The 12,663-nt window shown below is 42.5% G+C and overlaps 1 protein-coding gene across 6 annotated transcripts in view; it reads right to left on the bottom strand.

The window, feature by feature from the left end:
* The window catches only part of CHD3 (chromodomain helicase DNA binding protein 3), a 152,032-nt gene that overhangs the window by 18,206 nt on the left and 121,163 nt on the right, over positions 1-12,663 (bottom strand). For 5 of the 6 annotated variants that reach the window (XM_056570094.1, XM_056570092.1, XM_056570089.1 and 2 more), the window contains 2 exons: positions 1,279-1,428; positions 316-424 (listed from right to left, as the gene is read on the bottom strand). In XM_056570094.1, coding sequence (XP_056426069.1) covers positions 316-424; positions 1,279-1,428 — 259 coding nt within the window. The remainder of the gene's footprint in view (positions 1-315; positions 425-1,278; positions 1,429-12,663) is intronic. The other variant, XM_056570091.1, reaches the window with a different exon arrangement.

Here is a 12,663-nt window from a genome sequence, read left to right as displayed (position 1 = left end):
AGATGTACTACAGTCAATCTGATGAAGGGGTGGTTTCACCCCGAAACGCGTCATTGTTTTATTGCTGTAAATCAAATAAAGTTGCTGACCTGAGTGTGACCACTTCCTTTGGGATCCTGAGCGTCGTTTTTTTTCTTATTTGTATGCAGTTTAGAAAGCATAAAGGGCACATTCACACAGACAGGATCTTCTGCAGATATCAATGTACATAAATGACTGAACACAGCATCAAATCTGCACCAGATCCCGTATGTGTGAATGAAACCCTCATAGCAAATACAATAAACCGCAATAAATGCAAGAAGATAAGGATACATCACAACTCCTGCCAGTAACCAGTAATCATGGCGGCGATGCCAGATTTCATTCAGCCTGCCTGAGCAGATGGCCGCTCGCTCCTCGTTCTGCCACAACGTGTGAAGTTCTGGGGAAGTGATAAAGAGAGAACACGTTGTAACTTTCCTGTTTTGATGCATGAAAAACTAAAATTTTAAGCAACTTTGCAAAAAGGCTTGATTAAAAATTCTCTTTGCTTTGTCTACACAAACCCTATGTGTCCCCATGGTTACCGACTACACACAAACCAGTCTGAAGTCAGATGTTGCATTAAAGGGGTACTCCACCCCTAGACATCTTATCCCCTATGCAAAGTATAGGGGATAAGATGTCTGATCATGGGGTCCCGCCGCTGTGGACCCCCGCGATCTCGGCTGCGGCATCCCAGACATCCGGTGCACAGAGCGAACTTCGTTCTGTGCCGAATGACTGGCGATGCGGGGAGGAGGACCGTGATGTTACGCCCATGCCCCGCTTGTGATGTCATGACCACGCCCCCTCAATGCAAGTCTATGGAAGGGGGCGTGACGCCCCCTCCCATAGACTTGCATTGAAGGGGCGTGTCCGTGATGTCACAAGTGGGGCGCGGCAGTGACATCACGAGCCTCCTGCGCTGCACCCGACGCTCTAAACGAACGCCGGGTGCAGCAGGGAGATCGCGGGGGGTCCCCCACAATCAGGCATCTTATTCCGTCATCCTTTGCATAGGGGATAAAATGTCTAGGGGCGGAGTACCCCTTTAATGCTCTCCTGCAAGTACCCTCTACAAACAGAAGAGGAAACAGATGGCAGGGAGTAAGAGATGACTAAAGACTACATAGGTCTGCATAGAAGCTGCGTACACAAAACGGCAGATTGCACATAGAGAGCATTTGTTCATTATTTTGGATGCATTAAAGCAATAAAAATTGGTTGCAAAAGTGGACATATCCCTTCCGTTACCTGTAAAGCCGCCATCTGCAATATTAAACATGAAGCGAGGCCTCTCTGGCCGGCCCTCCTCCTTCCTCCCATTGTTCCTCGTCTCTTCGCGGTGATTGTTGGTCTTCAGCTCTTTCAGGGTCTCTCTCTCAAACTTGAGGTCCTCTGGTCCTAAAAGATTGCAGAAAAATCAGTTTGACTTACAGAGTTGACTTACACAGCCCGATATGTTCACAATCTGAAAATTGAGGCTCTCTACCAGTGTTGGCACTACAAATCCCAGCAAGTCTACAACAGTACAAGTTCTATTTACCCCATATTTTAGTTGTCGTCATGAATATGCAGCATTGTTGATACTCCCAGCATGTAAGGACGCCTGAAGTGCATGCAAGGTGGGGGGACATGGAAACAGGAACCCCGCTGTTTTATACAGTGGGTGTTTGATGTATGTACCTCCCCCTTTAGCATGTGATTCTGTTTTATTATATATATATATATATATATATATATATATATATTTATATATACCTTCCCTTCAGATATCCTCGTGGTGGTTCGTTATCAAGGCTGTTCCTTGATTGGTTGCAGCCCTCGAGGTGCCGGCAGGTGACCCCTTTATATTGCAGGCTTTTATGCTGTGTAGTCAGTCCAATGGCGCTATAGCAAGACCCTCCCTCCCTCAATTAGTTATTTTATTACTTATACAGTGGTCGCTCAACATACGATGGTAATCCGTTCCAAACGGATCATCGTTTGTTGAAACCATCGTATGTTGAGGGATCCGTGCAATGTAAAGTATAGGACAGTGGTCTACAACCTGCGGACCTCCAGATGTTGCAAAACTACAGCACCCAGCATGCCCGGACAGCCAACGGCTGTCCGGGCATGCTGGGAGTTGTAGTTTTGCAACATCTGGAGGTCCGCAGGTTGAAGACCACTGGTATTGGAGGTTGTACTCACCTGTCCCCGCCGCTCCGGACCGTCACCGCTGCACTGGATGTCGCTGGTGTCGCCGTGTCCCCGGGGTGTCACCGACGCTCCAGCAAGGACTCTGCTTCCCCGGCATCCTCGCTCTCCGTCGCCGCCATCACGTCCCTACGCACGCCGCTCCTATTGGATGACGGGACGGCGTGCGGACAGCGACCTGATGACGACGATGGAGAGCGCCGACGATGCAGGGGATCCCGAAGAGGACGCGCCGGAGCCCCGAGGACAGGTAAGTGATCGTCAGCACAGAGCACGGGGCACCGTAAACGGCTATCCGGTGGCAGCTGAAGCAGTCTGCGCTGCAGGATAGCAGTTAATGCGATGGCCCCGACATATAAAAGCATCGTATGTTGATGCTGCCTCTGAGAGGTCATCGTATGTGGAAATGATCGTATGTCGGGGCCATCGTAGGTCGGGGGTCACTGTGTGTGTGTGTATATATATATATATATATATATATATATATATATATATATATATATATATATATATATATATATATATACAGTAACCCCCCGACCTACGATGGCCCCGACATATGATCAAATCGACATACGATGGCCTCTCAGAGGCAGCATCAACATACGATGCTTTTATATGTCGGGGCCATCGCATTAACTGCTATCCGACAGCGCAAAATGCTTAAGCTGCTGTCGGATAGCAGTTTAAGCATCCCTGGCAGGTTCGCTTACCTATTCCCGCTGCTCCGGGTCCACTTCGCGATCCTCCGGTGTCTTGCGCATCTTCTCCAGGGTCCGGGCCTCGCTTTCTGGCGTCGTTATTACGTCACTACGCACGCCGCGCCGGCGCTGCAACGTAATAACGTCACCAGAAAGCGAGGCCCGGACCCTGCAGAAGATGCGCAAGACACCGGAGGATCGCGAAGAAGACGCCGGAGCAGCGGGACAGCATCGGGAGCCCCTGGGACAGCATCGGGAGCGGTGAGGACCTAGTCCGGAGCGACGGGGACAGGTGAGTATAACTTCCTATACTTTACATTGCACGGATCCCTCAACATACGATGGATTCGACAAATGATGGGTCATTTGGAACAAATTACCATTGTATGTTGAGGGACCACTGTATATTAAAAAAAAAAAAATGTATTGTTGTTTAACCATATTTTAAAGAGGTTATGCAGGAAAAAACTTTTTTCTATATATCAACTGGCTCCAGAAAGTTAAACAGATTTGTAAATTACTTCTATTAAAAAATCTTAATCCTTTCAGTACTTATGAGCTTCTGAAGTTTAGGTTGTTCTTTTCTGTCTAAGTGCTCTCTGATGACACGTGTCTCGGGAAACGCCCAGTTTAGAAGAGGTTTGCTATGGGAATTTGCTTCTAATCTGGGCGTTTCCCGAGACAGGTGTCATCAGAGAGCACTTAGACAGAAAAGAACAACCTTAACTTCAGACGCTCATAAGCACTGAAAGGATTAAGATTTTTTTTTTTTTATAAAACTGTTTATTTCTAGTTTTTACAATTTTACAAAATGGTAACAAAGGAAAATAGAGCTAAGGTATAAAGACAAAAATGGAAATTAAAACATATCAGTGTCATGTATATATATAGCAAAGTTATGACATCACAATAACAATGAGTAGCATTGTCACAATGCTTCAATATACAATACATGCTATTTAATTATAATTTTTTTTTTTATACCTAATTAAGTAAGTCGATAGAAAATAGATTAAGCTTACCATTCTACACATGGCAAGTTAGCTTATCTACATGACCAGTATAACCGCCTTGCTGAACATATTCCATTTTAAGTAAAGAGAGAAGAAAAATAAAAATAGAAAAGAAGAAAATGAAAAATAAAAAAATAAAAAATAATCAAGAAAAAAAAAAGGGTAAATCGAAAGGAAATAAAAGTAGTTATAGATAAAATTAAAAAACACAAACTAAAAAGACAAGCTGCATGATCCCCTTCAACCTTTTGGTAGTTTTTTATTTTATTTATTTTTTTAATTATTTTTTATTTTGTCTATGGTGTTCTTGCTATGTGTCGTATTCATCCCACAGCCGCCAAATTTCATAAAATTTCGGCAATGAGTCTTCTAATGACGCTGAAAAATATTCCATTCTTTTCATTTCTCTAATCCTATCTAGTAATACATTTATAGGTGGAGGTGTACTCTCATTCCACCAACTAGCTATTACACACTTGGCTGCAGTCAGGATATGTAATAAAAGTCTAGTCTGTGTTTTATTAAGGTTTCTAGGGAACATATTCAAAAGGAATATAGATGGATCTAAAGGTAAATGTATCCCCAAAAGACGCCTCACTAGGATTCCGATGAAATTCCAATAATCAGCCAGGGCAGGGCAATCCCAAAAAATATGTGGAAGCGTACCCCTGGCTTGTTGGCACCTCCAGCATAAGGGTGGAACCTGGGGGAAAATGTGATTCAATAGATCGGGTGTATGGTACCAAAAGGTGAGTACTTTATATTGATTTTCCCTATAATTTATACAAGAAGAAGATTTAGCTGCATTTGACCAAATTGTCTGCCATTGTCCAATAGTTAGAGTCTTACCCAGGTACGCCTCCCACTTGTCCATATAAGAGTGTCGTATTTTAGCGATATCCTGTGGTATTAGTAACAGAGAGTAAATGCCTGATATAAGCCCTCGAGTCGATGTGGAATTTTTACATAAAGACTCAAAGGGTGTCATAGGAGGAAGGGTCGCAGCTGAAGTAAGGGAGGTCAGTTGGGTGTACACATCTTGATATAGTGAGTATGATGAATCTGGGAGATTATATTTGGACTGCAAGTCTGAGAAGGGGATTAATGTACGTCTCAACGGGTCTATCAGATCCGTCAAATACAAGAGTTTAGCTGACAACCAGTGTGTGACCACATCACTCCTGTAACTAGATGGGAAGGAGGGATTAGATATCAGTGGGGTAAATAGAGACTTTGGTGATTTAAGTCCATATGTTGACCAGGTTGCCTCCCACACCTTAAGTGTTAATGCAGTAGACTTGAGTATTTTCTTAGGAATTTTGGGTGTCTGCCATGTCCAGATTAAGGAGCTAGGATGGACTGGTGATATCCATTCCGTTTCAATTTCCAACCATTTATGGGTCGGTTTAACTGCAGTCAGAGAAGGAATCCTTCTTAAGTGTACTGCTAAGTAATATTTATATACATCTGGAAACGCCAGACCTCCATATGTTTTAGGCATAGTTAAAACTGCTATAGGGATCCTGTGACGCCCACCCTTCCAAATGAACTTAAGTAACATCGATTGAAACTTCATTAGGGCCCCCTTAGAGATAAAAATTGGAAGAGTTTCCATGATGTACAATAATTTGGGAAGTACTGTCATCTTGACTGCTGCAACCCTTCCAAGGAGGGATAGAGGAAGTGACTTCCATTTGATCAATAAGGTGTTAATCTCCTGGACCAAAGGAGGAAAATTATGTTTAAAGAGAAGAGAAGTGTTCGGTGTGAGTTTAATGCCGAGATACTTCAAGGTATTCTCTTGCCATCTATAATTAAAATTAGATTTAAAAATTTCCAAGTCTCCAGGTGAGATATTGATTGGCAGTATTTCAGTTTTATCTGAGTTGATTTTATAACCAGACATTTTAGAATATTTTTCAATGACCCTAAGAAGGTTGGGTAGCGACGTATGGGGTTTGGTCAATGTTAGAAGAACATCGTCCGCATACAACGATATCTTAAATTCTTTGGAACCCAACTTAACCCCTGTAATATCAGCATTTCTACGGACATATGCTGCTAGGGGCTCAATGCTGAGTACAAAAAGTAAAGGGGAGAGGGGGCATCCCTGTCGCGTCCCATTGTAAATTGGTAGGTATTTTGATGTTGCATGTTTAAGTCTTACTTGGGCGGATGGTGTTGTGTATAGGTTGGAGACAGCCGAGAAGAACGGACCATTTATTCCAAATGTGCGGAGAGTATTCATTAAAAATGGCCAACTTAGCCTGTCAAAGGCTTTCTCAGCATCAAGGCTGATAATTACCCCGGGCATGTTGGTCTTGTTCAACATATCTATTATATCCATATTCCTTCTCGTACTGTCTCCCGCCTGCCTACCCTGTATAAAACCCACCTGGTACCTGTTGATTAAAGAAGAGAGAACCACCCTCAGACGATTGGCCAATAGTTTAGTAAATACCTTTAGATCCGAATTAAACAGGGATATTGGTCTGTAATTTGCACAGTCTGTTGGATCTTTATCTGATTTAGGCAGTACGGTAATATATGAGCCTAGCATGGAGGAAGGTACAATTGCATTCAGCATAAATGAATTAAATAAAATTTGCATGTGTGGAGATAAAACTTCGATAAAAGTTTTGTAATAAGAGTAAGGTAGGCCGTCCGGTCCAGGAGATTTACCATTGGGTAGCTGCTTAATTGTATCATGGATTTCATCCAAGGTGATCGGGGAATTTAAAATTTGTAAGTCAGACTCCTTAATCCTCGGTAAGCCACAATTATCAAAATAATTTTGAAGAAGAGAATCTCTTTCCTCGGCTGTGGGAGGTAGGGAGGAAGGTAAATTATAAAGTTTAGCGTAAAACTCCCTAAATAGATCAGCTATACCTTCAGGGCTATAGACTAAGTGACCACTATTATTTTTTACTGCAAAGGGACTAGATTGTGAGGGCTGAGAATTCAGTTGAGAGGCAAGCAGGGTGTGTGGTTTATTGGCCCTAGCATAATATTTGTACCTGGAGTAGGAGACCAGTTTTTCCGCCACATTCATCTCCAAATCCTTCAATTCATTACGTATCTTAGTTATTTTACGCAGTAGTGAGACTGTGGGGTATGTCTGTAACCTAATCTCCAGAGCTTTTAATTTGTTTTCTAGTTCCACTGTATTCTTTAGTAGGTCTTTTTTGAGCTGGGAAGCCAACGATATACATTGACCTCTGATTTACTGTCTTATGGGCCTCCCATAAGACCGAACAAGATGAGACCGTCCCTATATTTTGTTCAAAGTATTCCTTAATGCACGCCCCCAATCTATCCCTATTGTCCGCTTTCTTCAGAAGAGATTGATTTAATCTCCAGTGACAAATTCTTCTTGGGATGGAAGGGTCGGCTAATTCCAACATGATCGGTGCATGATCCGACCACGTAATCGGGAGTATTGTTGAGGTTTTGGTTAACCTATAGGCCAGGATATTCCCAAAGAACATGTCGATTCTCGAGTGTGTTGTATGTGCATGGGAGTAAAATGTATATTCCTTAACATTAGGTTGAAGGGAACGCCATAGGTCATATATATGGTGTTTCCTTATAATCCTACAAAATAATTGAGATAAGCGAATTGTATTTTGTGGGGGTATTGGGTGATTGACCGACGTCCTGTCTAATTTTGCGGAAAAGGGAAGGTTAAAATCACCTCCTATCAATAATGTTGTTGGAGGCAACCTGGACAACTTGTTAAGTACTCTACTTAAAAATGGAATTTGGCTATGGTTGGGTGCATATAGATTGCAAAGTGTCATAGGTGAGGAAGGATTAAGATTTTTTAATAGAAGTAATTTACAAATCTGTTTAACTTTCTGGAGCCAGTTGATATATATAAAAAAAGTTTTTTCCTGGAATACCCCTTTAACCCCTTAAGGACTCAGCCCATTTTGGCCTTAAGGACTCAGACAATTAAATTTTTACGTTTTCATTTTTTCCTCCTCGCCTTGTAAAAATCATAACTCTTTTATATTTTCATCCACAGACTAGTATGAGGGCTTGTTTTTTGCGCGACCAGTTGTCCTTTGTAATGACATCACTCATTATATCATAAAATGTATGGCGCAACCAAAAAACACTATTTTTGTGGGGAAATTAAAAAGAAAGACGCAATTTTGCTAATTTTGGAAGGTTTCATTTTCACGCCGTACAATTTACGGTAAAAATGACGTGTGTTCTTTATTCTGAGGGTCAATACGATTAAAATGATACCCATTATTATATACTTTTATATTATTGTTGCGCTTTAAAAAAATCACAAACTTTTTAACCAAATTAGTACGTTTATAATCCCTTTATTTTGATGACCTCTAACTTTTTTATTTTTCCGTATAAGCGGCGGTATGGGGGCTCATTTTTTGCACCATGATCTGTACTTTTTTTTTGATACCACATTTGCATATAAAAAACTTTTAATAAATTTTTTATAATTTTTTTAAATAAAATGTATGAAAAAAGTAGCAATTTTGGACTTTTTTTTTTCCGTTCACGCCGTTCACCGTACGGGATCATTAACATTTTATTTTAATAGTTCGGACATTTACGCACGCGGCGATACCAAATATGTCTATTAAATTAATTTTTTTACGCTTTTTGTGGGTAAAATAGGAAAAAACGGACGTTTGACTTTTTTATTGGGGGAGGGGATTTTTCACTTTGTTTTAACTTTTACTTTTACCTTTTTATTTACACTTGAATAGTCCCCATAGGGGACTATTCATAGCAATACCATGATTGCTAATACTGATCTGTTCTATGTATAGGACATAGAACAGATCAGTATTATCGGTCATCTCCTGCTCTGGTCTGCTCGATCTCAGACCAGAGCAGGAGACGCCGGGAGCCGGACGGAGGAAGGAGAGGGGACCTCCGTGCGGCGTTCTGAATGATCGGATCCCCGCAGCAGCGCTGCGGGCGATCCGATCATTCATTGAAATCGCGTGCTGCCGCAGATGCCGGGATCTGTATTCATCCCGGCACCTGAGGGGTTAATGGCGGACGCCCGCGAGATCGCGGGCGTCGGCCATTGCCGGCGGGTCCCTGGCTGCGATCAGCAGCCGGGATCAGCCGCGCATGACACGGGCATCGCTCCGATGCCCGCGGTTATGCACAGGACGTAAATGTACGTCCTGGTGCGTTAAGTACCACCGCACCAGGACGTACATTTACGACCTGCATCCTTAAGGGGTTAACTACCGGTAATATTGTTATTTCAACATATTTATTCCTTTAAAAAAAAATTTTGTTGCGATGTTTAGGGGGATAAGTCGCCCGTCTGGTTATCACGGGGGGACATATGTATTCATCTATTCTGTTATGTTATATTTTTTCATATTGTATTTAATTAATTATGTTAATAAACATCGTAGCCTTTATCAACCCAAAATTATTCTGGTCTGGGCTCTTACTTTATATTTAGTTTATTTTGTTGGTTAAGTCTTACATGGAATTAGTGGAGTTCTATGTTTCCATGTCCCAGATAAGCTGTCAGGGGATACTAACGGCTGATGTTTCCCCATATTTCATTGGTCTACACCCTATGGGGGAGATTTATGGGAGTAAAAGTTGACCCGTTGCCCATAACAACCAATCAGATTGCTTCTTTTATTTTCGAGAGCCCCATTTAAAAATTAAAGTAGCGATCTGACTGGTTGCTATGGGTGACTTTTCCTCTGCACGGGTTTTGATAAATCTCCCCCATGTCTCTGTACCTGTGCCCGTACTACAACTTCTATCAAGTCCCAGCTACACTATCAAGGCAAACAAGGAGCTGTTCCAACAAAAAGACAGATGTCCAGCACTAGGTAATCCAGTTAAAACCTTGCATTGTATTGGAGATTCACAGGATAAGACACAGGTACAATAAAGACTACTGACGCGTTTCAAGCAGTATTGCGCATTACTTTTCGTTGGATTTACTTGCTAGAAGCCGGGGCGGTGCCGGCGGGTTCGTCGCACAGGTATATCAGAGTGGCCGGGGTGGAGCTGCATATTCTTGGACATTGATACAAAGAGTTGTGGTATTACAATAAATAAAACTCCTACATGTCACCTAGCTGTGATGTCTTGCATGGAGTTGTAGTGATAAGGATGACCATTATAATTTTGATTACTGATCAATATATATATATATATATATATATATATACACATACACTACAAAAACCAGGTTGGGACAGCACGTCCTGTAATAGCGTAATGGTGGTGCAAGCAGCGAAGGAAGCTTAGGTCAAAGCTAGTCAGACATCTAGGAAGGATGCCGCAGCACACAAAAAGGGTTCAGGTGCAAAAACAGTGGTTTATTCCATGGTAATACAAACAAGCAACGTTTCAGCTGCCAGTGCAGCCTTTTTCAAGCTTGAAAAAGGCTGCACTGGCAGCTGAAACGTCGCTTGTTTGTATTACCATGGAATAAACCACTGTTTTTGCACCTGAACCCTTTTTGTGTGCTGCGGCATCCATATCTATATATATATATATATATATATATATATATATATATATATGAGGTCAGTACTTTCCTCGGAGAGAGGACACCTCTTCAGGTGTAACGGAGATTCAAGTTAGGCCATTTTAGCACTCCACAGGCTTCTGGGTAAAAAAATATTTAAATTAGCTCCCCACACCACCTTCACAGGTAGTGTGTCCTGCAAAACAGCTCAGGCTCCACTTAAGAAGTCTCAGAACGGATTGGGATTTATGCCAAGCCAGAACTCTCTCCAGAAGGAAAGAGGACCCATCTGCAGGCAGCTGTTTCGGGGTGTTTGCCAATCGTCAGTACAGAGCAGGGTGATCTGGCTTGGCTGTGGTGAGAGGCCTGTGGCTTTAAATGGGGTCAGTACTTTCCTCGGGGAGAGGACACCTCTTCAGGTGTCTGAAGATGGGTCCTCTTTTCTTCTGGAGAGAGTTCTGGCTTGGCATAAATCCCAATCAGTTCTGAGACTTCTTAAATGGAGCCTGAGCTGTTTTGCAGGACACACTACCTGTGAAGGTGGTGTGGTGAGCTAATTTAAATATATATATATATATATATATATATATATATATATATATTAAAAATAGACATATATGCTGATATACTGCAGAAAAACATTACAGTGACTCCCGACCTACGATGGCCCCGACATACGATGTTGAAGGCAGCATCAACGTACGATGCTTTTGTATGTCGGGGCCATCGCATAAACGGCTTTCTGGCAGCGCAGACTGCTTCAGCTGCCACCGGATAGCCGTTTAAGGTGCCCCGTGTGGTCCGCTGAAGATCACTTACCTGTCCCCGGAGCTCTGGACCGTCCTCTTCGGGATCCCCTGCATCGCCGTCGCTATCCATTGTCGTCATCACGTCACCGCTCACGCCGTCCCGTCATCCAATAGGAGCGGCGTGCGTAGCGACATGATCAAGGCGATAAGGAACGACGATCCCAGGCAGCGGAGACGGTCCGGAGCGGCTGGGACAGGGGAGTATACCTTCCTATATTTAACATTGCACTGATCCCTCAACAAACGATGGTTCATTTGGAACGGATTACCATCATATGTTGAGGGACCACTGTATTTTCCTTATGAGATATATCAAACACTACCAAAAAGAGTTCCCCTTGGGGGTCTCTGGGCACTCACTTATATAATACAACAAAAATTCCTTGGGGAAATAAATCCCCTCAGGGTTAACCCTGACTAGAGACACCCAAAATAATTTTAAGACTTAACTTTTATTTTTATCAAAATAATAAAGAAATTGTGCTCAGTGGCCACTAGGTGGCAGTGATAGGTTATAATTACAGCACTGTGCATGGAAATTTTAATCAGTATTGATTATGCTATGTAGCATGTATAGGTTCATGGGCGATTGTATTTTGTTTTATTTTAAATGGCTAGCTGGCTTAAAAGCCAATATGATACACTGTACAGTGGTCCCTCAAGTTACAATATTAATTGGTTCTGAGACGACTATTGTATGTTGAAACCATTGTATGTTGAGACCAGAACTCTATGGAAACCTAGTAATTGGTTCTAAAGGCACCAAAATGTCATCCAAAAATAGGAAAAAGTGAGGATTAAAGAAAAATAAGTAGATAACTAATAGAGATAAAGCAAATCCTTACATATAAAAGTAGGAAATATATGCTGGGAGCTGTAATCACTGTCTATGTCAGTGTTTCCCAAGCAGGGAGCCTCCAGCTGTTGCAAAACTACAACTCCCAGCATGCCCGGACAGCCAAAGGCTGTCCGGGCATGCTGGGAGTTGTAGTTTTGCAACAGCTGGGGGCACCCTGCTTGGGAAACACTGGTCTACGTAGAGGACAGGAGCTTCTTTGGGGGTCCTGTACAGAACACGCAATGTACTAAAAATAGTAATGGAGTCGCCCTCACCTGGTGTCCAAAGGAGCAGCTAACCCTGGCACAGGTAAAGTGTACAGAACATGTAATACCTCCTGTACTGTAGGGGGCGCTATCAGACACCAGTCAGTGCATACACTTCAGTAATACAGGTAAAGAGTACAGAACATGTAATACCTCCCTGTACTGTAGGGGGCGCTAGCAGACACCAGTCAGTGCATACACTTCAGTAATACAGGTAAAGTATACAGAACATGTAATACCTCCCTGTACTGTAGGGGGCGCTATCAGACACCAGTCAGTGCATACACTTCAGTAATACAGGGGTTTTACCAGTGAATGCC

The sequence above is a fragment of the Hyla sarda genome, chromosome 4, assembly GCF_029499605.1.
Source record: "Hyla sarda isolate aHylSar1 chromosome 4, aHylSar1.hap1, whole genome shotgun sequence".
In the NCBI taxonomy this organism is placed as follows: Eukaryota; Metazoa; Chordata; class Amphibia; order Anura; family Hylidae; genus Hyla; species Hyla sarda.
This window is presented reverse-complemented; position numbering and strand designations above follow the sequence as displayed.